The sequence below is a fragment of the Erpetoichthys calabaricus genome, chromosome 2, assembly GCF_900747795.2.
Source record: "Erpetoichthys calabaricus chromosome 2, fErpCal1.3, whole genome shotgun sequence".
NCBI lineage: Eukaryota > Metazoa > Chordata > Cladistia > Polypteriformes > Polypteridae > Erpetoichthys > Erpetoichthys calabaricus.
In genome coordinates, this window is record NC_041395.2 from 225,164,192 (window position 1) to 225,185,031 (window position 20,840).

General features: G+C 39.4%; 1 protein-coding gene across 1 annotated transcript in view; it reads right to left on the reverse strand.

Moving 5' to 3' along the window:
* Positions 1-18,136, reverse strand: part of sparcl2 (SPARC-like 2) — a 54,777-nt gene extending 36,641 nt beyond the window's left edge. The window contains exons 1-2 of the mRNA XM_028792542.2: positions 18,118-18,136; positions 8,262-8,334 (exon numbers count right to left, since the gene is read on the reverse strand). Coding sequence (XP_028648375.1) covers positions 8,262-8,331 — 70 coding nt within the window. The 5' untranslated portion in view covers positions 8,332-8,334; positions 18,118-18,136. The remainder of the gene's footprint in view (positions 1-8,261; positions 8,335-18,117) is intronic.
* Positions 18,137-20,840: the final 2,704 nt, after the last annotated feature.

Here is a 20,840-nt window from a genome sequence, read left to right on the forward strand (position 1 = left end):
AGGTTTACACGGTGCTTTCTTTCCGAAGTACCTGCACTCATGAATATGTCTGTATGCATCAGTCGCTCAAATCCCCGCGCTTCGCACCGGCGAAGTACTGCTTTTAAATTTTTATTAAGAAGAAAAGAAAACCTTTTAAAATTGAGGGAAAATATAGCAATAACAGTTTGTTAAGGATCTGTTTTTTTTGTGAAGCTGCGTTCACTCGAGTGATCACTTCGAGATGACTTGCTGGCTAACCATAAGCGTTACCTGGTAGGTAACCACCCATACAATCAGATTGTGAATCAGACTACGAATGCCGTGAATGTAATTACTCCGATGTACATGCTGTCAAATAAACGAACGTGGCGCAATTTTAGGGGTTTAGCCTCTAGCGCTGACGTCCGAGGTTCGATTCCCGTAAGGGAGTGAAGTGAGCGCTTCGCACCGGCGAAGTACTGCTTTTAAATTTTTATTAAGAAGAAAAGAAAACCTTTTTAAATTAAGTCTTAAAAAGAGCTGTAAAGATATTGACAATAAGCTACGCAAACCCACCAAGACATGCAATCGTTTAAATCAAAGTGCGAGTCGAAAAACACCATCCCATAATATTAGTTAACGATTAACACATTTCTATATGTATTGTAAGCATACAATACAACTGATAATATGTTGCGCTTATTTATCTGGTGTACTGACATTTTTGCGCGTTTAACGGCTGAAATCTAACGTGGTTTGTGCCCTTCAGAATGAAAAGAGTTTGCATTTACCTTTTTAATAAAAGGCGAGATTTTAAGCCTGAGAAATCACCCCGTAAATGCACACGTTTAATTGCACATGTGTTAATATGTATGCTTACACAGTATTAAAAGACACTCAACAAGTACACAGTATTAAAAGACAGTCAACAATTAACGTCATTTACCTTCGTTCCCGCGTTTGACTTGTGCTGTAAATCTCTTCCTCGTTTTCAGTTCACGTGATTACGTAGGAGGCGTAATACGTGATGACGCGATACGTGACTCTGCCTCCTCCATTAGAGTATATGGACAAAAAACAGGTTCCAGTTATGACCATTACACGTAGAATTTCGAAATGAAACCTGCCTAACTTTTGTAAGTAAGCTGTAAAGAATGAGCCTGCCAAATTTCAGCCTTCTACCTACACGGGAAGTTGGAGAATTAGTGATGAATGAGTCAGTCAAACAGGTTCCAGTTATGACCATTACGCGTAGAATTTCGAAATAAAACCTGCCAAACTTTTGTAAGTAAGCTGTAAGGAATGAGCCTGCCAAATTTCAGACTTCTACCTACACGGGAAGTTGGAGAATTAGTGATGAATGAGTCAGTCAAACAGGTTCCAGTTATGACCATTACGCGTAGAATTTCGAAATAAAACCTGCCTAACTTTTGTAAGTAAGCTGTAAGGAATGAGCCTGCCAAATTTCAGACTTCTACCTACACGGGAAGTTGGAGAATTAGTGATGAGTGAGTCAGTCAGTCAGTCAGTCAGTCAGTCAGTCAGTGAGGGCTTTGCCTTTTATTAGTATAGATGACAGCAACACTCATAACAATGACAACACAATTACATTGACAATCATGTTACGGTATTTTTAAAATGTTTCCTTTACTTTTTCATAACCTCTTTAACACACTACTTCTCTGCTGCGAAGTGCGGGTATTTTGCTATATAATATATGTGTATATGTATATACTGTATAATATATGTGTATATGTATATATAATATATGTGTTTATGTATATATATATATATACACATATTATATTATATATATATATAATATATGTGTATATGTATGTATATATATAATATATGTGTATATGTGTATATATATATATATATATATATATACTAGCAAAATACCCGCGCTTCGCAGCGGAGAAGTAGTGTGTTAAAGAGGTTATGTAAACATATATATACATAAACATAGTGTATATACATAAATATATACATATACACATCCACATATATATATACATATATCAACATATATATACACATACATATATATATATATATATATATATATATATATATATATATATATATATATATATATATATATACACACACATGCAGACACATATACATATATATACATATACATATTTGTATATCTACATATATATATACACATATATACATATATATATACATATACATATTTGTGTATCTACATATATATAAACATATATACATATATATACATATTTGTATATCTACATACATACACATATATCTATTTATCTATATATATATATATATACACACATATATATATATATACACATACATATATATATATATATATATAGCTGATTAGCCAGTGGATTCGCTGACTGAGTGCAAGAGAAAAAAATAAAATGTATGTATAAAATAAGTTAAATTGCCAAATTTATTTTTCCACAAATAAAGAGCACTTACAATAACATAGAAATCAATATAAACAACATTAACATCATTATCATTTGAGAATATGAAGTAATATATAAGAAGCACATTGCATATAAATATAAATTATTAAACATTAAAATGTTCTTCTATAAAACAGTACCGTGGCTATTAGTTTGTCTGTCCAGGATTTTAAATGAGCTGTAGCTCGCAAACCGTTTCACCTATTGACTTGAAATTTGGTACACAGATACTACGTCACGTCTACCATTCGCTTTCCCACACATATGAACACATATATATATATATATATACACACATACATATACACACACATACACATATATACATATACATACATAGTGCGTTGCAACACGAGCTGTGATTGTTACATGGGAGGGAGACGACAAATCACAGCTTCCCGCTTTGTAATCGGGCTTGTGATTGCTGCTTTGACGGATGTCCAGATCCCACAGTATTTCCCCTTAGGAGAGGCGTTAGGCAAGTGTAATTGAATAGCGGTGGTGCAAGTTATTACTCTTTTTATCTTTATTTTATTTTATTGTAGAATCAACTCACAGCTGCGCGCACCAGTGCGTGCGTGGCGGATGCGTACGGCTGACGTTTTCATTGTCTACCACCTTCGCTAATCATTCTTGAGGCAGATTGAAGACTTAAGTGCCAGCTTAACTGAAAAATTAAAGAAAACATACTAAGTTTTAAAAGAAATCAGTTTTAACGGGAAAAGATGCCGACGAAAGAAGAGAAGCAGCGGGATGCTAGGGTCAAGAGCTGCTCATTAAGCAGCAAGCGCATCAACCTCTGAGCAAACGAATGGTAAACGTACAGAGAAAGAGGATAAATACTATGAATGGTCATGTCAAGTGTATTCACTCCACGTTATCGTGGAGTGCGCTGTTACTGGTATTTTGATAAAAGAATCTGAATAACATATAAGAATCGTATAAATTATTAAACAGTAAAACATTAACATTTAAGAAGTAAAGATACATTGAGTACTACTGTAGTGCTTTTGGGTATAGTAAATTTTTTGTTTGCCCATTACATGCATAAATGTATAAATTTTTTGGTGTACCTACCCAAGAACAGGCGACATGACCCGGCAGTTAAAAATTTATCGCTCCAGCAATTTTAACTCTGTTACAAAGTCATCTAATATGGTATTGCAAACGGCAGCGGGAGCGTTTCTATAAACTCAATTTAAACTTACTGTTTACACTGTGCTTTGAAGATGCATAGTATGCGACACGTGTTTCGCCGTAATTGTGGGCTCATCAGGAGTACACAGTCACTGCACTCCCTTACGGGAATCGATCCTCGGACGTAGAGGCGAAGCCCCTAACGTTGTGCCACGGTGTGAGGTTCGTTCATTTGACAGCATGTAGATCGGGGTAATTACATTGCAGGCATTCGTAGTCTGATTCACAATCTGATTGTATGGGTGGTTACCTACCAGGTAACGCTTGTGGTTGGTGAGCAAGTCGGCTAACTTCTGCCATGGTGCCCTCTTTCAGTTGCGAGAAGCAGATCATACAATGGTTGAAATAGTTTAATATATATAGCAAAATCACCGCGCTTCGCAGGGGCGAATATGGTATTGCAAACGGCAGCGTTTCTATAAACTTAAAGTTACGGTTTATACCGTGCCTTGTTTCATATTCTTTTCCTACCTTATCAATTGTGTAATGTGTTTTTTGAACAGGTTTGATTAATGCAAGTGATCACTCCTGCTGCGTTCAGTCACTTCACGTGAGCCACTCTCTTGTGTGATGTTGCGATGTCCACGGGTTTATTTAATGTTAGCTAAGACCCAGCAGTTAAAAGTTTCTCGCTACAGCAATTTTAACTCTGTTACAAAGTGATGCAAACTGTCGTTTATACCTCGTGTCTTCTCATTAAACTTGTATCTCGCGAATATGGCATTGCAAACGGCAGCGAGAGCGTTTCTATAAAGTTAAGGTTACGGTTTACACCGTGCTTTTTTATACCTCGTGTCTTCTCATTAAACTTGTATCTCGCGAATATGGTATTGCAAACAGCAGCGGGAGCGTTTCTATAAAGTTAATTTAGACTTACGGTTTACACCGTGCTTTTTTATACCTCGTGTCTTATGAAGATGCTTGTATGCGTCACTCACTCGCTTCTTATTGTTTTGCTGCCTTGTCAATTGTGTAATGAATGTTTTCTTCTGCGCTCTTTGGGGCTCCTCCTTCTTTTCTACATACTGAGTTCACAGTCAGTTCACGTGATTACGTGGGAGGCGTGATGACGCGACACGCAACTCAGTCTCCTACGGCCATCTTGCTGCCTACCATTACAGTATATGGACAAAAAAGAGGTTCCAGTTATGACCATTACGCGTATAATTTTGAAATGAAAACTTTCTAACTTTTGTAAGTAAGCTGTAAGGAATGAGCCTGCCAAATTTCAGCCTTCCACCTACACGGGAAGTTGGAGAATTAGTGATGAGTCAGTCAGTCAGTCAGTCAGTGAGGGCTTTGCCTTTTATTATTATAGATATATATATATGACAGCAACACTCATAACAATGACAACACAATTACATTGACAATCATGTTACGTTATTTTTAAAATGTTTCCTTTACTTTTTCATAACCTCTTTAACACACTACTTCTCCGCTGCGAAGCGCAGGTATTTTGCTAGTTCATATATAAGACACAAAACAAATTAACTTTTGCCACTCAATCGAACTGTCCAATGATCACCTTAGACAATTATTACATATTTAAAGAAGACTACTGGTTAGAACTACTAGTATCGCTACTGTTAGTCCAATCACTGGCTTTGTAGCGTTTACATGGTTTTGTGATGTTTACTGTACCTGAGTTTTCCACCTTCATCCGAAATTCACCCATATTAATTTAATCAGTAACTTTAAGATGGCCCTGTATGACTGAGTGAGGGCATGTGTGACTGTGCCACATCCAGAATTTATTCCAGGACATTGTAACATGGGCGGCACGGTGGCGCAGTGGGTAGTGCTGCTGCCTCGCAGTTAGGAGACCTGGGGACCTGGGTTCGCTTCCCGGGTCCTCCCAGCGTGGAGTTTGCATGTTCTCCCCGTGTCTGCGTGGGTTTCCTCCGGGCGCTCTGGTTTCCTCCCACAGTCCAAAGACATGCAGGTTAGGTGCTTTGGCGATTCTAAATTGGCCCTTGTGTGTGCTTGGTGTGTGGGTGTGTTTGTGTGTGTCCTGCAGTGGGTTGGCACCCTGCCCGGGATTGGTTCCTGCCTTGTGCCCTGTGTTGGCTGGGATTGGCTCCAGCAGACCCCCGTGACCCTGTGTTCGGATTCAGCGGGTTGGAAAATGGATGGATGGATGGACATTATAACAATCTAGACGAGAACAGGCCATTCAGCCCAACAAAACTCACCATTCCCATCCACTTAAGTCTTCCAAAATAACATCAAGTCGAGTATTGATAGTTCTGCTGGGTATTTAAATTGCTTGTTATCTTATTCCATGTATCTATGGTTCTCCGTATGAAGTAAAAGTTCATACAGAGAACCATAGCCATGCTCCTGATGCTATTAGCGTGACCACAACCCTTAAACTGGATTAAGCATTTTAAGAAAATGAATCGATGAATACATAATTAATGAATAATCTATAAATACATTTAACAAACTTTGGGACGGTTCCAGACTAAAGTAAATCAGAGTGTAGATATACCAGCCTGACAGGTTCATAAGAGTCTTCCTCTACTAAAGGTTTCTTAATTGCTTAAATAAGTCACCAGTGATGCACATACTGTATTTGGCACAAAACTGATTGGTCTTGCATTGCTAAATTTGCTGACCAACATCAAGTTCATGTTAGCATTAGTTTTACGTGTAGTGTCAATAAATTAATTCCCATCACACTTAATATGTTCACTTTGAGCAAGTCAACCATTCTGCCTCATATTAAAAGAAGATATAGGCTCTGCTGCATCATTCTCTCATTCTGAGGTGGTGTTTTTTCCACAGTTTATGTGGCAGTTGTAACTAGTAGGGGGCGTTGCAACACCCCAAACCCCAAACACAACCACAACAACAAAAGTCCCAGTATAAATACAAGGGTTTATTAACAACAATACCTTACAAAAATGTTTCTTATATGTTGTGCAGCCGCAAATGCTCTCTTCTCTTCCTCAACTGTTTCTCACAGGCAAGAGTTGTTCAGCTCCTCTCCCGACTCGACTTACCTGAACAAGGCAGTGAGCTTCTTTTTATTGAAGACCTAGAAGTACTTCTGCTGCCAGGTTACTGCCCATTGGAAGCACTTCCAGGTCATAAGGGAGTCTCATAAAGTAGGGCGCGTAACTACCTACAGCACCTCCTGGTGGCACCCATGGATCCCAGCAGGGCTGCCCCAGTGGACTACAGTTTCCAGCATTCCCTGCGGGTATCCAGATAGCTAGATGCTGCCATCTAGAGGGTCAGGGAAGCATACAGCCTTGATATGGAGCCTCCTCAGATCTCTCTCTCCGTTGTATTGGCCTCCTGTCTAGGGATGGGGCCAATCACAGCAGGGACACCAGCTCATGTGTGCCATCTTTTGATAGATAGATTTTTACACAGTATAACACAAACTGTAGTATTTCTCTTTTATTTCAAGAAGAATTTTTGTTTTGCACTGCTTCTTGCCATAATTTTAAAAAATAATGATACATTTCCTATAATAATCATTCCCCCTTAAAGAACAAGGTGCATGCTTACCTTAGTGAAACTGCTGACAGTAATCTCATCAATACAAAATGTTTGGCCCTCAGCTTTTCTTACCCGCAATTCAGCTCCTTAAGTAATTGAAAATCCCCTTTTTTTGTTCATGTATTATTTAGAGACTAATAAATGTGTCTAGAGGTGGTATTAGTCTTCTAAATAAAGTGCCCTAAGATTGATTTTGGTATGTGTTATTTAATCACAACTAATGTCTGAGTTTAACTAAAAACTTCAATTGGATGATTCAATAGCTACGGCAGCACACTAATTCAATTGTTAGCAGTGCTGCCTCACAGTCCCAGGTACTTAGGTTCCAGTGCTGGTCACTACCATTGTGGAGTTTGCACATTCTCCCCATAGCTGATCTGAGCATTAGGAGAGCATTTGAAAGGTAAGGATGGGATAATGTGACATGGAATGGAATATATGGTCTGAGTACTCCCATGTTAACTTAAATATTTGGTGTGAATGGTGTGAGATGAATTGAAAAGTCAAGAACAGTAGGAGTAATATGAGAAGAGCTCAGCCGTTCAGTGTGGAAACTCTTATAAAGTATTAATGAAAAGGTCTGCTCTTAAAGAAAGTATCAGCACTTGACAGTATCAGATCAACTGAAAGGTATGCGTGACTTGAACTAAGAAGGATGGCTCAATATGAGCCGATGCCAAATGGAATAGGCTGGTCTCTGCTATTTAGACTGAATTTACTGGTCTCACTTTATCAGCAGAAGCTTAGCAGACGACTGAATTGAAGTTATCATTCACGCTGTGCTGAAGAGACCTGAAGGGCTTTAAATGACTGAATATTGACTAGGACTGTAATAACTGTTTTTCCTGTTCTACTCCATGAAGACTGAATCTTGAAAAAGCCTTGTAACACATCAGTAACGTCTGAGAATTTTTAAAAGAAAGCCAGCCAAACATGGCATTAATAATCAAACACACAGAAGAGTTACAGCCTCTATCCCTACTGAAAAATGTTTAAAGAAAAGAATTTCCTGAGCTTTAAAACAGATGTTTTAAATTTCTTGTAGGCATAGTACTGTGCTGTTTTAAATTCTAAATAAATTCTGTGCAGCAGGTTTACACAGCCATCATGTTAATTATCTACCTCTTATCTTACCAGGTTCAACGCGGCCAATGTAAGGTCTCAGGCGTTCTTCTTCCAGCTGCTGCCTTCTCAGTCTTGTCATTGCCTGAAACAGATAAGACATCTCTTCTTGTAACTTTTCTTGTATTAAATTTAAGGCTCCCCTTGCTTTGAGGATTATTATTTCATTCTCATATTTTTATATAGTTTTTTAATTAATTAATAACAATGCCATTTTGAACTCCTGTAGTCTAGATGTAATCACAAGTTGATATTGGAAGTTGCACTATTCTGACATCTCTAACTGTGATGGTATTTAAATCCCCTTTAACTTCTGGAGGATCATTCAAAATTTCTAAAAACAGTATAAGTGCCACATGGGATGGACAGGCATCCCGAACAGGAGAAGGGCAGGTTCCTTACCCAGATGGGAGGCCCTGAGTAGACGGACAGGCATCCCAGCCGAAAGAGAGAAATGCTCCCCAGGGGGATGGATGGACATCCCAGATGAAGGAGATGAAGGTTCCTTACCCAGGAGGGAAGCCTCAGATAAATGGACAGGAGTCCCAACCAGAAATATATGTAGCACCATCCCTGGCCAGGATAGAAGGGGAGGTCAGGTAAGAACTGTTTCTGGGGGGATGTTTATTCCCCCCAATCACTAGATGGCAGTGGCCTTCAATATCAGATCTCATTCGTGAACCAGCAGGGAATGCCTGCTTGAGTCCGTGGGTGCCACAAGAGGGCTCTACAGGGAGATATATTCCTTGTTATGTGGGACTTCCGTGTGACCTGGATGTGCTTCCAACAAGCAACAGTCCTGCTCCCGGGTCCTCAATATAAGGGACCATATTGCCTTCTCCAGGCGGGAGAAATGAAGGTAACACTTGACTGGAGGAGAGCAGTGCAGTGGTGGTAGAGAGAGGATAGGAGGAAAAAGAAAGAAGAAACTTGTGTGTATGCCTGTGTTTACTGCGGTATTGTGTAATAAAACATCCTTTACTTGAACCTGGGACTGTCTTTGTGTATTCATGTTTGCTTTATACTTGAATTTCTCTGCTTATGACGTGGCACTCTGTTGACTTACATCCTTCAGTTCTTGGTTTGTCTCAAAGATCTGTCTTTCTGGTTACTGTCTCATACCTGTTATCCTGCCTACTTCACTCTTTCCCTTTCTGACACTGACAGCCTTGCAGGCAGAACAACTGTGTCCACGTGTGTAATGCCTAACAAGCATGAGGCAGAAGAATAATATAGAAACGATCAAGAGATGGAACTTAAGTCTTTAAAATGTAGTGAAATTCAAAACTAGGAAATTGACTTCCAGAATGCTAACCCAAACTCATAGTCTAAGTTGAGAGCAGCAATTAGTTGCAACAAACACATAACTATGATATACACTAACTTGTCTAATTTAATTTCAGTCATCAATGCATAGGATCTACAGTGCTAGCCATTTAGTGTCACACCAATGGTGTCACAACACGCAATCTCCATAACCACAACCCCAAGAACCACGCAGCACATTGCAATAATCAAAATGTTGGCATTCATAGGAAAAACAAAATGACATTGCAGCAAAACAAAAATCTAATAATATAAAAATTTACATAATTACCAAAGCTTAACAGGAATGCTGTAATCCTACCCACATTATCACCTTCAAAAATAATAATGAATACAGCACAAAAGATTTTCAAAGTATTACCAATCACAACAACAACCGTCCATCTATAGTAAAGGTTTACAGAGGCAGGATTTTTTGATGGGACAGAACCAATTTTAAAATTTTAAACACACTCCCACTTCACAGGAGGAAACCCATCCTTATTTATTCCCAGTTCAGGATTGTGGGGTCTGGAGTCAAGCCTGAGAACACTGGACACAAGGTAGGAGCCAAACCTAAAAAGGGCATAAAGGAAAACCAAAAATCTGATTCACTTACAATCAGAATGATATTGCAGTGTGTGCACTTGATATTTACAAAGAAGGACAGGAAAAGGGACACCAAGTGTTCAAAAATGTACAAAGGAGATTAGAGTGTGAAAAAAGTTAAGAATCATTGATGTGTGGTTTAGATCACATATTCATTCCCTGAATTCTGCTCACTGAGTATTCCTAAGGCCATCACAGCTACATTAGCTTGTTGGACATCCCATTCCAAAACCATAGGCATTAACATGGAATTACTCCCCCTTTGTGGCTCCACTCTTCTGGAAAGGCTTGCCACAAGATTTTAGAGCGTGTCTGTGGGAATCTGTATTCAACCAGTGAAAACAACATTTGTGAGGTCAGGTACTGATCTTGGGTGGGAAGACCTAGCCCACAACTGGCGTTCGAAATCATTCCAAAGGTATTCAATAGGAGTTAAGGGATCTCTGCCAACCATTGAAGTTTCTTCCCACCAAACGTGCCAAATCAGGTCTTTATTGACTTGGCTTTGTGCACAGGGGCATGTTCATGGTGGAATAGAAGAGGGCCTTCCCCAAACTGCTGCCTCAAATTTGAAGTGAACAATTGTCTAAAATGTCTTTGCATGTTGCAGCATTAACAGCACTCATCACTGGGACCAAAGGGCCTAGGAAAAACCCTGAAAAAACAGCACCATACCATTATCCCTCCTCCACCAAACTTTATAGAAGGCACCATGTAGACTAGAAAGTGGCATTCACTTGGCATCTGCCAAACCCAGATTCGTCCAAGAGACTGCCAGATTGTGAAGAGTGATTCATCCTTCCAGAGAACACATTTCCATTGTTGCAGCGTCCCATGATGGCATACTTTACATCATTCCAACCAAAGCTTGGTATTACACACAGTGATCATAGATTTGAATGTAGCCATTCAGCCATGGATCCCCATTTCATGATTCTCCCGACAAACTGTTCTTGCTCTGATGTTGCTTCCAGATGTAGTTTGGAACTCTCTTGTTAGTGATGCATCTGTTGAGAGGTGATTTCTTTTGTGCTTCAGCACTTGGTGGCCCTGCTCTGTGAGTTTGCACGGTCTACCACTTCATAGCTGAGCTATTGTTGCTCTTAGATGCTTCCACTTCACAGTAACGGCACATGCAGTTGACCGGGGCAGACCTAGCATTGCAGAAATGTAATGTGATGACTTGTGGCAAAGTTGGCATCCTATGACAGTGCCACATTTAAAGTAACTGAGCTATTCAGTATGACCCATTCTACTGCAAGTGTTGGTCAATAGAGACTGCATGGCGGCGTGAGTGTGCTTGATCTGATACACCTGAAACATCTGAACTCAAAAATTTGGAAAGGTGAGCATACACTTTTGACCACATAGAGTATATATGGCAAACATCGTGTGTTATAATCTTGTAAGTCCCATGGATAGAGTCACCTTTCAAACACAATATTAATAATAATATTACTAATATTTAGCTAGATCGACATAACATTCCCACTCTATGCATCTCATTACAAAGGCCATCAATTATAGGCAACTGTCCCAGAAGAGAAAGAGAAAAATGGTAGAATGAGTCTTGCCCCTTGACATCTGAATCCTTCAGTAGAGAAATGTGTTGTTGGCTCATCTGTCACTTCCCAGAAAGCATCGACATATGGGCTTTGCTTTTAATTTGCAAATAGTGCATTTAGCAGATGTTTATGTGAGCCAAGACTCTGAGAGAATCTTGTAAATTGAATTTCAGACTACAGGCAGGATTTTAACTAAAAGCGATAATAAACCCATGTGATGTGTGGAACAAGAATGTCAAGGGCAAGCACTGAGGAGGGGTATGTGGAGCCCATCAGCTTAGTAACCAGTCTGGCATGAGAGAGTGACATTTCTTCACTACACTTTGGCATTAAAACACTTCCACATGGTTCATTTCTGTTTTTCTTCTTTTATTTTACCAGTTGAATAAAACATTTAGAGTGGGCCCCATCGTCAGATTAATTCAGAGCAAAAAAGTAGAAGCCAAAGAGCTTATTTCAATTGTACAGTACCACATGTCTGGGTTTACATGCTAAAGCCTTTGTAGTGCCTGCCAATAGCACATCTGTGCTCCCCAACTGGATCTGAGTTTGACTGTTCAATAACAAACAGGTGTCATCACGTTCTCCGAAGGTGTGGTGGACAGGAGGCCCTTTGAGGATGGAAAAGAAGAAAGCCAGCCAAGAACCAGCCAGAGAAACTGGCTGTGCAACAATCAGATTTAGAATCTGGGTGTGAGATGGGAGTAAGGCAGGAGGGCAAGCTTACTGCCAGGCTGTCTGGATTGCAAAAAAATAGAAGGGAAGATGAGAATGGACAATGGGATAGTATGATTCTGTCTTCACTGCTGGTCATTGTGCTAACTCTTCTAGTATTATAAGACTGAAACGTGATGGATTCAGAAGGACAGTCTAACTGGGTCCATGGTTTATCCAGCAAAATTAATTTCTGTACTGTGCGGGAAAGATGAGAACTACCTTGTGATCTAAGATAAATCTAACACAACTCTCACTCTGTATTACTAACCCAGTAAATGATCAACAATCGGAATTGAGGAGATGGCATTTCTGACAGATCTTCTGCCCCAACTAATGCCAATCACCACTCCACACTTTCTGATGTTGCAGCAACATAAAGCAGAGTATTCTTGTCAGTAAGTTTTTAAACAGAGCAAAATTTCAAGAATACAACAGGTAGTGTTACAAAGGTATTATCGCCTTGTGCTGGTGCAATTATCATTGCGTCATCTGTACGCTCACCGTATCACAGAGATCAAATTAGTTTGTTTTACCTTTAATTCCTCTCTTCTTTTTATAGTCCTTTTATCTTTGTACAGTGGCAGAGTGGGCAGAGCTTCTGCTTATCAGATCTTTGATTTGAATATTGCATCCAATCATTGTCTCTGTGGAGCGTACAGGTTTTTGCTGTGTCTATGAGGGTTTCCTCCCACATCCTCAAAAGTGCTTGTCTTAAATAAATTGATGACTCTAATTTGTCCAGAGTGAATGTGATTATGGGGGTGTGAGTCAGTAGACCCTGTGACTTATCCAGGGCTGTTTCCTACTTTGTGCCCAGTGCCAGGATAGGCTTCAACTTCACTGAGCCCCTGAATTTAATTAAATGGGTTTGAGAATGAGAATTAATAGGCTCCAAATGACTGCAAAGGTTGCTCCTAGAGTGCTGACTCACTGTGACCATAACCACTTGATGGGCTACACTTGGTCATTTTTTAAAATAACCCTGCTATACCAGACTGTACAGAGCTCTCCAATTTAATCCTTATAATCATTTATGTCATGGTTTAAGGCTCTCACTTCCTGTATTTCTCTTTGATTTCAGTTATGTTGAAATCATCCTTGTTATCCTCAGCTGCTTTGTATTTTTGTTTTCTATGTCATGGGGTTTCATTTGAAAGGCAATAAATACAATAAAATCTATACCAAGTTTAAAGTACGTTTGATCTTGAGAAGGTATGCAGGGTAGGCAGGAACAACCCCAGAACAAGGTGCTATTTCATAGCAGGGTGAACACACTGACAGACACTAGTGCCAAGTAAGCATTGATAATCCACCTAACCTGCAAAATTTTTGGATTGTGAGGGTAAACCTATGTGAACACAAGAAGAACATGCAAACTGCACACAGAGAGGAACCAGGATGTGAACCCTGGTTTCTTTACTGAGAGGCAGTGGCGCTACCACAGGATCAGCATGCTGCTCTAAAAACTAAAAGTAAGTAAAAACCATTTTCAAAGACACTACTATTTCCTGATTCCTGGAATCCAATGTCACAGACTACTTTTTCATCTAAACTAAACTGTATAAGACACTGTCATCACTGTTATTGATCTTAGGGTATGTTCATTCTGCAAAAAGGTGCCAAATTTCTGGAACTTTCTTCTATTATCTACCTAGTAAGTTCATTTGGCTCCATCACTGCAAAGCTAGAGATGCATTTTGTTCTGTTACATTTTGATACTGCCATGCTGATAGGCATTCTCTTACCCTTTATTTTGTGATATTTTGTCTCTATGATTTTCCACTGACTTTAGAATTTATATATCTTTAGTTGTAACTAACTGGCCATTTTCAATCCCTTGTACTGTATTCCTTATCAATGGGCACGATTATAGGAGACACTCACACATGCACCTACACTCAATAAGCTCAAGGTGGGCTTGAAATCACCAGTTAGCCTAACTTATGTCACTATAGGATGTGGGGGGGAAACCTTGAGCACCTTGAGTAAAACCAACATATACATGGAAGAAAATTAAAACAATTGAGATTTTTTAACTGTAGTATTCATTAATTTCTAAAACAAATGGAAATTATTAACTGGACATTCATTTTTTTATTCTCAGGCAGATATACTGATTCTAACTCTGCTATATTGTCATTTCATGCTTTCAGTCTATTCCTATCTGCTGCCATGTCATTATTACTTAAGGTGAGACTATGCAGTCTGCTTCTTCACAATTTATCATGACATATAAGATCTTGTTACTTTGAAATGCATTCCTATTTGCTCTGTAAAATATTTGTGCTATGATGGGCACTATAGAAAAAAGACTACTTGGTGTATATGAACTGCCATTTTGCAATATTTTCCATATACTATATAGAAAAGTTTTTAATATGCCAAATGTTGCTGCTCTCTGGTATATGTAGTGATTTTCTCCATTGTCAAATGGCTCTACAGTGAGAACAAAGTAAAAGTAATAGTTGACATAGATTAATTTTCTCTCTTTTTCTTTTTATCTTTTAAGAATACACATTTTCATTGTTCTCTATGCTGTTATGTATCTTTACTCTCACAAGAACATCTTCTACTTCTTCCTCTTCATCTTATCTCACTTCTATGTGGGGTTGTTGTGCTTGATCAACCTTCTCCAAACAGCTCAGTCCTGCACCTCCTCCTCAGTCAAGCCTTTTCCCTTCAGATCTTCTTTTACTTTATCCATCCACCTCTTCTTGGGCCTCCCTCACATTCTCTTCCCCTGTACTCTCATTCCCATCACTCTATTGCCCACACATGCATTGTCTCTCCTCATCACATTTTCATACCACTTCAGTCCATTTTTTCTGTACTTTCTTAGATATCCCTCACACGTTTGTTGTACCTCTGATTTTCTCATTTCTTACTCTGTCATTTTGGTAACTCCACACATCCATCTCAACATTCTCATTTCTGCCACATCTAACTTCTTCTACTGCTCACCCTTTACTGTCCATGTCTCAGCTTCATACATCACTACTCGTCTTATGATTGTCTTGAAAACCTTACCTTTAAACTCCACCTTAATTTTTTCAATCACACAATACTCCTGATACCTTCTTGCATTGTTTCATGCACACTGTATCTATGGGTTATCTCTGCATTTAATTTTCCATTTTGGGCTACCACTGATCCCATATATTTAAATTTATCCCCTATTTTGAATAGCTTTCCCTGCAGGCTAACTTCGGAATCCTGATCATCAGTGAACCTCGTGTATTTTTTTCCTACATATCTTCAACCCTCTGTCTTCCAAAGCCATTCTCCATTGCCCTAACGTCTTCTCCTCTTTCCTGGTGCTACACAACACAACTTCATCAGCAAAAGGCATGCACCAGGGGGCTTGGTCTTTTATCACAAAGACAACTACGCTCTTAAAAATAAAGGTGCCAAAGTGGTTTTTCAGAGTGATGCCATAGGGAACCATCTTTGGTTCATAAAAGAATCATTCACATTAATGTTCCATAAAAAACCTTAACAGTATTTATTTAGATCCGTAACAGGTTCCATAAATAACCTTGAATAGATGATACCAGATTTGTGAAATACCAATTTGTTCATGATTTTTAAAGGACTTTTGCAACATACAATAACACAGACTAAATTCAGGTTTTCTTGATCTGTTAGTATCCTGCTACTTAGCCAGTTAAACATAAAAGCTTTCTGTTTTGTCCACATATCACTGTCATGAATGCGCATCAGAAAATCGCCTTTCAGGCTCATCAGAGGTATGTAATACCAGTCCAGGATGAGAGGGGGCACTGTCATCTCTTTTTTCCTCCACAGCTCTGAGAAGAAGCCAAATAATGGACAACTGACCCCACCCTTTCCGGCCAGATTCGTATAAAGCCAAGTAACCCTGGAACTTGTCTGGAAGGAGGTGTCTCACTTTGGTTTTGAACCAACCAAAAGACAGAGTTCCTCCAAGCAACACCTGCTCAAATGAGCAGAATTTGTACAGCTGTGCCAAAAGTTTTGAAAATGACACGGGTATTGGTTTTCACAAACTTTGCTGCTTCAGTGTTTTTAGATGTTTTGTTAGATGTTTCTCTGGTATACTGAAGTATAATTACAAGCATTTCACAAGTTTCAAAGGCTTTTATTGACAATTACATCAAGTTTATGCACAGAGTCAATATCTGCAGTGTTGTCCCTTCTTTTTCAAGACTTCTGCAATTTACACTGGCATGCTGTCAAGCAACTTCTGGGTTCAAATCCTAACTGATGGCAGGCCATTCTTGCATAATCAATGCTTTGTCACAATTTGTGGGTGTTTGTTTGTCCACCCGCCTCTTCAGGATTGACCACAAGTTCTCAATGAGATTAAGGTCTGGGGAGTTTCCTGGCCATGGACCCAAAATTTCAATATTTTGTTCCCGACTCACTTAGTTATCAATTTTGCATTATGGCATGGTGCTCCATCATACTGGAAAAGGCATTGTTCATCACCAAATTGTTCTTGGATGGTTGGGAGAAGTTGCTCTTGGAGGATGTTTAGGTACCATTCTTTATTCATGGTTGTCGTCTTAGGCAAAATTGTGAGTGAGCCCAATTGCTTGGCTGAGAAGTAACCTCACACATGAATGGTCTCAGGATGCTTTACTGTTGGCATGACACAGGACTGATGGTAGCGCTCACCTTTTCATCTCCAGACAATCTTTTTTCCGGATGCCCCAAACAATCAGATACAGGATTCATTAGAGAAAATTTCTTTACCCCAGTCCTCAGCAGTCCAATCCCTGTACCTTTTGCAGAATATCAGTCTGTCCCTGATGTTTTTCTTGGAGAGAATTCACACCATACCATCGTCCAAAAGTTTTCGCCTCACTGTGGGTGCAGATGCACTCACACCTGCCTGCTGCCATTACTGAGCAAGCTCTGCACTGGTGGTTTGTTGATCCTGAGTCATGAATAAACAATGGCACCAAAACATCCTCTGAGAGCAACTTCTCCCAACCATCCAAGAACAGTTTGGCGACAAACAATGCCTTTTCCAGCATGATTGAGCACCATGCCATAAGGCAAAAATGATAACTAAGTGCCTTGGGAAAGAAAACATCGAAATTTTGGGTCCATGGCCAGGAAACTCCCCAGACCTTAATCCCATTGAATATGAAATGCTTGTAATTATACTTCAGTATACCATAGAAACATCTGACAAAAAGATCTAAAAACAATGAAGCAGCAAACATTGTGAAAATTAATATTTGTGTTATTCTCAAAACTTTTGGCCACGACTGTAAATTTGAGAAGGCTATAGCCTATATTTCTGCTGTTCAATGCCAATGCATGTTTGTTTTGTTTTCTATTGTTTATGAATTGAATGGGATGATCTGGCTAGTGTCCCAACATTTCTTTTGGACCTGATCCTTACTCCTTCTTGACTACATTTTCAAAGCAAAAATTATCAATTTTTTATGCAAAGAACCCTTTCTAGAATGAAATTGCTATTTGTCAAGCGATAGTTTTATGAGAAACAACACAATTCATTAAAGTGCCATTTTAGAGCCAAAGTTTTTAAGAGTGTATGCGGCTAGACAGCTCTCCATCCACTGTTTTCATGTCAGTCTTATTCTAACTCCCCAAATGATTTGCAGGTAGCTTAACACCTACATTTGGACATGTCATTAAGAAGAATTTACCATGTCACTTACCTTCTCACTCTTTGAAGCTGTCATCCTTAAACTGTCTGAATGAATCACAGTGACACAGAGAAGCACAGTGAACAAATGGAGTTGCCGAGGCATTGCTGGGAAGAATCTAAAAAGACACCTTGTCTTGAAGAGCTACACCTATTAGTCTGCATATACAGCTACATCACATATCTGTTTGAGACACAAGAAGGGAAAAGGGGTTAATATCGTTCAAGGTTTCAGACGTGTGTAGTCTTGTATAAGAGCAACATTTTATGTATGACAGTCAAGGTGCAACATGGAGTATCTGTTCATTACACTATTGATATTAGATCCTACAAGAAAAATATGGATTGTTTTCCTCTTACTAAACAGCAATGAATTTGAGTTAAAATTTTAAAATGACTGAATTCACTTATTTACATATAAAAGGTGTAGAGGAACTCATGGATGGATTGATTAGGCAACCTGACTGGGATGGTTGGCGGTACCTTTCCTTGCCGAGACACCAATACAATGCATGGGCAATGGATGGCTGCCTGTCAGGGTAGTATGTTCCACCTGTATGTTTAATGGCAGCATTCCAGTGGTGCTACTCCAGTCTGGATTCCCACATAACTGTATAGGAATTGTAGTTGGAGTAGGTAGCCTTCTTGGGAACTTCAAGGGCCACTGGAGGGAGCTCTTGGGGTGCAGCTTTCCTCTCCTCATCTGTCTGACCTGGAAGTGCTTCCAATGGTAAAGTACTGGGAGTACTTCTGGGGCAACGTTAAAAGAAGTCTGCCCTCCTTATCCAGGTGAGTCAGAGTCACCTGGAGTGGAGGTGAGTGAAAGAAAGAAAGAAAGAAAGAAAGAAAGAAAGAAAGAAAGAAAGAAAGAAAGAAAGAAAGAAAGAAAGAAAGAAAGAAAGAAAGAAAGAAAGAAAGAAAGAAAGTGTCATATTGTAGGAAAGAAGTCTGGTGAATAAAAAGAAAACAAGCCTTATAGACTCACAATGATTCAGGCATCATAACTCAATGATTAGCCTACTATGCGGAGTGGTGGCTCTGAGGCTAGGGATCTGCACTGGCAATCGGAAGGTTGCCGGTTCGAATCTCGTAAATGCCAGAAGAGACTCTGCTCTGTTGGGCCCTTAAGCAAGGCCCTTAACCTGCAATTATTGAGCGCTTTGAGAAGTGAGAAAAGCGCTATATAAATGCAAAGAATTATTATTAAACAGTAAAATTTTTTTTACAGGATATTTAAAATCTGAACAGCGCTGAACTGTTTTCTTCATGCAGCTACCTTCAATTTATTTAGCTCAAAATTGTAATTGTCTTCTGATCCTAACAATGTTGACATAAATCTCTTGGTTGTCACATTAACACATTTAATTTAAATTGAAACAAATCCAGCGGATTGTCTCCCTCTAGAAATCGTGGGGAATTGCCTTTTTCTACACAGTTAATAATACCCCAGATTATCAACTTATTATTTAAAGAAAAGCATTTTCTCATATATAGTTTTCAATTTATAATGGTTGAGCTATGCCACCCAATTCATTATTTTAGGGCCCTTCAAGAAAAATAAGTGTGGCTGGGACGTGATATATGATAATAATTTTCAGGCCTTTTTAAATTTTTTTGGGTTATTTTTCTTGACAAATAATTCTATAATTGTATAAAAAGGTTATTTGCATATAGTAAGATGTCTTTTGTGAGCAGAATGCTGCAAATGGTCTGCTCAAATGTTCTGTTCAAAATGCCGCATTTCTGGAATTTGATTATGCTTGGATGTTTTCAATAAATTGGCAAACCACACTACCCAAACCACAAGGGCAACTTCAGCATCTCCTTGAGACAACATGGCTTAAGAGATCTGAACATTTTATTTCATTGTCAATGTACAGAACCGTCTAGTTTAAAGGCTGTAAAAACTAATTTTATTTTTAATACTATACAGTATATGTAACTGGTTACTTTTTTTGTTCTTTATTTTGCCTGATACAATTTCTTGTATTAAGAATGTGTTAGTTGTTGCCTAGGCGGCACAGTGGTGCAGTGGGTAGCACTGCTGCTTCACAGTTAGGAGACTCGGGTTTGCTTCCCAGGTCCTCTCTTCGTTGAGTTTGCATGTTCTCCCCGTGTCTGTGTGGGTTTCCTCCAGGTGCTCCGGTTTCCTACCACAGTCCAAAGACATGCAGGTTAGGTGTTTTGGCGATCCTAAATTGTCCCTAGTATGTGTGTGTGTGTGTGTGCGTCCTGCGGTGGGCTGGCGCCCTGCCCGGGGGTTTGTTTCCTACCTTGTGCCCTGTGCTGGCTGGGATTGGCTCTAGCAGACCCCTGTGACCCTGTAGTTAGGATATAGAGGGTTGAATAATAGATGGATGGATGGATGGATAGTTTTCACCTACCCCTTGGGGTCAGAGTGCAGGGTCATCCATTGTACAGCACCCCTGGAGCAATTGCAGGTTGAGGGCCTTGCTCAAGGGCTCAGTAGAGCAGGATCTCTTTTGGCAGTAACAGGGATTCGAACCGTACAGATACCAGTGCAGATTCTTAGCCTTAACTCACAAAGGAGATGATGAAAAGTCAGATTCACTTCCGTTTAAAATGGAGAAATTATATTACTATTGATCAATGAAGTCAGTCAGTCATTGTCCAACCCGCTATATCCTAACACAGGGTCACAGGGGTCTGCTGGAGCCAATCCCAGCCAGCACAGGGCACAAGGCAGGAACAAACCCCAGGCAGGGTGCCAGCTCA